We start from the raw sequence: 4,202 nt of genomic DNA on the forward strand, positions 1-4,202 counted from the left end.
GAGTCATTGCCCACTCTATCGAACATTGTAAGGCTCTGAAGCATAAGGTGCAAAACCTAATCAATGCCAAACAACTACATTTCAAGCCTATTGTGCCAGACGTGGACAGAAAGCCATTACCTAATCATGGTAATCAGGGTGTGAATGCTGTAGAGGAGGCTCAAGGTAGAGCATTCGTTTGGGAGGCAAATGAAGTAAAAACACCCATGAGGGTAATTTTTCAAGAGATGTGCAAGCGTGGGATGGTGGAAAATATGGTAGAAGATGAAGTTTCAAGTGGTTGTGAGTTGCATGGCGAAGTGGGTCATACCCTAGAGGAGTGTCCAGAATTTAAGATCTTGTTGCAGAAAATGTTGGATATGAGATTGATCACAATAGAGAGGGGGCCTTCGTATCAAGCTGTTAATATTACTACATGAAGTGAGGAAGATATGAGAAGGACCACGAGGCCATCAATTACTCGTTATGAAACTATATTGAACATTCCGAATAATGCCCAGTTTCATCCACAAGTAACTCGATGGGTGCCAGTCATAAGTAGGATGGAGCCTGTTCTGAAGCCCGCAGCAGAAGAGAAACCACGACCTTCCCTTACAAGACAGATAAAGCGACGGTAACATAGATCTATAGTGGAGGGAATTCAGAGACAACTAAGCAACAGATAGAAGTCACCACTATTGTTGGGGATAGTCGGATAACCAGAAGTGGACGTGTCTATGTTCCCTCATACGCTGAAAAAGCCTTAGCCAGAGATAAAGGAAAAGGGAAAGCATATATCCCTGTAGAAGATGAACTGGAGGCCAACCTGAATGACTTGTTGCATAGTCAGGGAGATAAAGGGGAAATATCTAGTGAGGACGCTTGTGAATTTCTGAAGTTCATAAAGCAGAGTGAGTATAAGGTCGTGGATCAACTAAACCACACTCCAGCCAAGATATCTATTTCGTCTCTACTAATGAGCTCTAAACCCCATAGAAATGTGCTAAGGGAGATACTGAACTGTGCACATGTTAGTCACGACATAACCACTGACAAGATCAGTGGTATCGTCAATAACATTGTTGCTAACAATTACATATCTTTTAGCGATCAGGAAATACCTTCTGAGGGGATGGGACACACTAGCCCTCTACACATCTCTATAATGTATCAGAATTGCTTAATTGGCAAAGTTCTTATCGATAATGGCTCATCTCTCATCGTGATGTTAAAAAGGACATTGTCTAGGCTTCCAGTCGATGCATCATATATGAGACCAAGCTCTATGGTAGTGAAGGCATTTGATGGATCCAACAGGGATGTCATGGGGGAAATGGAGTTGCCTATAAAAATAGGACCCTGCATTTTCCTGATAGTATTCCATATCATGGACATTAATCCCAGTTATAGTTGTTTGTTGGAAAGACCGTGGATCCATGCTTCAGGGGTTGTACCTTCTACATTTCACCGACGAGTTAAGTTTATAGAGGATGGAAAACTCCTTACTATTCTGGGAGAAGAAGATATGTTGGTATCAAGATCTCTTGACACTCCGTACATTGAAGCAGCAGAGGAAGCTATTGGAACATCCTTCCAAGCACTGCAGATCGCCAACTCTTCATTTGTAGGAGGGGGGACACCCACACTACATCCCCAACCTTTGAAGGCATCACTGATGATGGCCAGAGTAATGCTGTAGAAGGGCTACCAACCTGGAAAAAGGCTCGGGAAGTTTGGCCAAGGAAGAGAAAATATAGTCATGATACGTCACACCAAAGATCGGTATGGCTTGGGATATAGGCCCACTCAGGCAGATAGGGAGAGAACTGTTGAAGAGAAGAAGAAAGGAAGAATGGCTCACCTGGGGCAGTGGGAGTATGAAGTTGGAGAGATGTTCATCCCACACATTAGCAGAAACTTTGTCAGTGCAGGCTGGGAACCAAGAATGATTGCTGTTTTGGGAGATGATGATTCAGAAGATAGGGCAGACTACATTGTTCAGTGTCCTCCAGGCACCACTCTCAACAACTGGATAGAGGAAGACGCATCTTCACAAGTGTTTTTAGAAACAATGTAATAAGATGCTAGAATCCCTTAGTCATGTCTAAAGCTATTGGATTTATTTTCTTTCTTTTCAAATAAGGACATCTATTTATTTTTCATTGAATAGTACAAGTTTTGAATTCAATAAAATGCATCTCTTTCTTTATATTATGTGTTTCATTCTATTCTTCATTTTTTACTTGCACACACTAAAATAAGCACACACAAAAGGTAAAACCATGAAGAAAATAAAAAATAATTGATCACAACATCAACCTAATGCAGATCCAACTTTAACTCCAGATACAATAATCGTGTTATGAGCCACACATACAATCATGATCATCCAGTTAATCAGCTCAATGAGGGAGATAGTGATGAAGAATGAGAAGCATCACTTGAGTTATTAAGGATGGTTGAGCAGGAGTCCAGAGAGATTAGGCCTCATGAAGAGCCCACTGAGCTAGTAAATTTGGGGACACAAGACAACAAAAGGGAAGTGAAAGTAGGTACATTGATGAAAGAGGAAGAAAGCAAAAAGATGATACAACTTCTGCATGAGTTCAAAGATGTGTTCGCTTGGTCGTATGTTGACATGCCTGGTCTGGATAGAAACATAGTGGAACACAAGCTGCCGTTGAATCCAGATTCACGTCCGATTAAGCAGAAACTACGAAGGATAAAGCCAGATATTTCCTTAAGGGTGAAAGATGAGGTGGAGAAATGGCTAGATGCTGGATTCATGACGGTTTCTACATATCCAGGTTGGGTGGCCAATGTTGTGGTCGTACCAAAGAAAGGAGGCAAACTCAGGATTTGCGTTGACTACCGAGATTTGAAAAAAGCTAGTCCAAAGGATGATTTCCCGGTACCTCATATAGACGTATTGGTCGACAGCACTGCAGACCATGCTCTTTTCTCCTTCATGGATGGGTACTCAGGTTACCATTAGATCAAAATGGCTTCAGAAGATGTGGATAAAACTACTTTCATCACCCCATGGGGAACCTTTTGCTACCTAGTCATGCCTTTTGGTCTTAAGAATGCTATGGCCACATACCAAAGAGCCATGGTAGCTCTTTTCCATGAGATGATGCATAAGGAGGTGGAGATCTATGTAGACGACATCATATGCGAGTCCAAGTCAGAGGGGGAACACATGGAGAATTTAAGGAAGTTGTTCGAACGACTTAGAAAGTATAGCCTTAAGCTAAATCCTACAAAATGTAGCTTTGGGGTTAAATCAGGGCGAGTCCTTGGTTTCATCGTCAGCTAGAAAGGAATGGAAGTAGATCCCGAGAAGGTCAAAGTAGTCACCGAAATGCCAACACCCCGAATTGAAAAGGAAGTCAGAGGTTTCTTAGGGCGTTTAAACTATATATCCAGGTTCATTTCTCAGCTAACAACTACCTGTGAACCAATCTTCAAGCTATTAAGGAAGAGTCAGGCAGTTCGATGGAATGACGATTGCTAGAGAGAGCCTTTGAAAGCATAAAGGAATATTTGACCAAACCCCCAATATTAATGCCTCCAGTACCTGGTCGACCTCTTCTAATGTACCTAACAGTGCTAGAGAACTCCATGGGATGTGTCCTAGCCCAACATGACGAATCAGGCAGAAAAGAGCAAGCCATATACTATTTGAGTAAGAAGTTCACTGAGTGCGAGACAAGATACTCAATGCTAGAACGTACATGTTGTGCATTAGCCTGGGCATCTCGTCAATTGAGGCAGTATATGTTGAGTCACACCACTTGGTTGATTTCAAAGATGGATCCTGTGAAGTATATCTTTGAGAAACCAATATTAACAAGGAGAATCGCTCAGTGGCAGGTCTTATTGTCAGAATACGATATAGTGTATGTGACACGGAAAGCAATCAAAGGTAGTGTCCTTGCAAATTATCTTGCTAGCCAACCCATAGAGAAGACCGAACCAATGAACCAAGAGTTCCCAGATGAGGGTATCATGAGTCTGTCCTTGGGAGAACAAACAAAAGATGGTGTGTGGACGTTAGTATTTGACGGGGCATCTAATGCACTCGGACACGGCATAGGGGTCGTGCTCGTATCTCCAGAAGGTGACTTCACTCCTATTACTGCCAGGTTATGCTTTGATTGCACCAACAATATAGCCGAATATGAGGCATGCGCCCTGGGTTTATAAAGAATCAGTTTTGC

The 4,202-nt window shown here is 42.3% G+C and overlaps 1 protein-coding gene across 1 annotated transcript; it reads left to right on the forward strand.

Annotated features, from left to right (window-relative positions):
• Positions 1 to 431: 431 nt before the first annotated feature.
• Positions 432 to 1,678, forward strand: LOC109340621. The gene is made up of 2 exons (XM_019578343.1): positions 432 to 613; positions 703 to 1,678. The coding sequence occupies exons 1-2, from the start codon at positions 432 to 434 to the stop codon at positions 1,676 to 1,678; spliced, it is 1,158 nt and encodes a 385-aa protein (XP_019433888.1).
• The last annotated feature ends 2,524 nt before the right edge of the window (positions 1,679 to 4,202 follow it).

Source organism: Lupinus angustifolius, unplaced genomic scaffold, assembly GCF_001865875.1.
Source record: "Lupinus angustifolius cultivar Tanjil unplaced genomic scaffold, LupAngTanjil_v1.0 Scaffold_210_32, whole genome shotgun sequence".
Lineage (NCBI taxonomy): Eukaryota > Viridiplantae > Streptophyta > Magnoliopsida > Fabales > Fabaceae > Lupinus > Lupinus angustifolius.

What these genes read in the sequence shown, in the direction of transcription:
- LOC109340621 (XM_019578343.1), top strand. Translation starts at nt 432, where the DNA reads ATGAGAAGGACCACGAGGCCATCAATTACTCGTTATGAAACTATATTG. An exon ending in ACAAGACAGATAAAGCGACG is followed by an intron (nt 614 to 702) that starts GTAACATAGATC and finishes TCGGATAACCAG; the next exon opens with AAGTGGACGTGTCTATGTTC.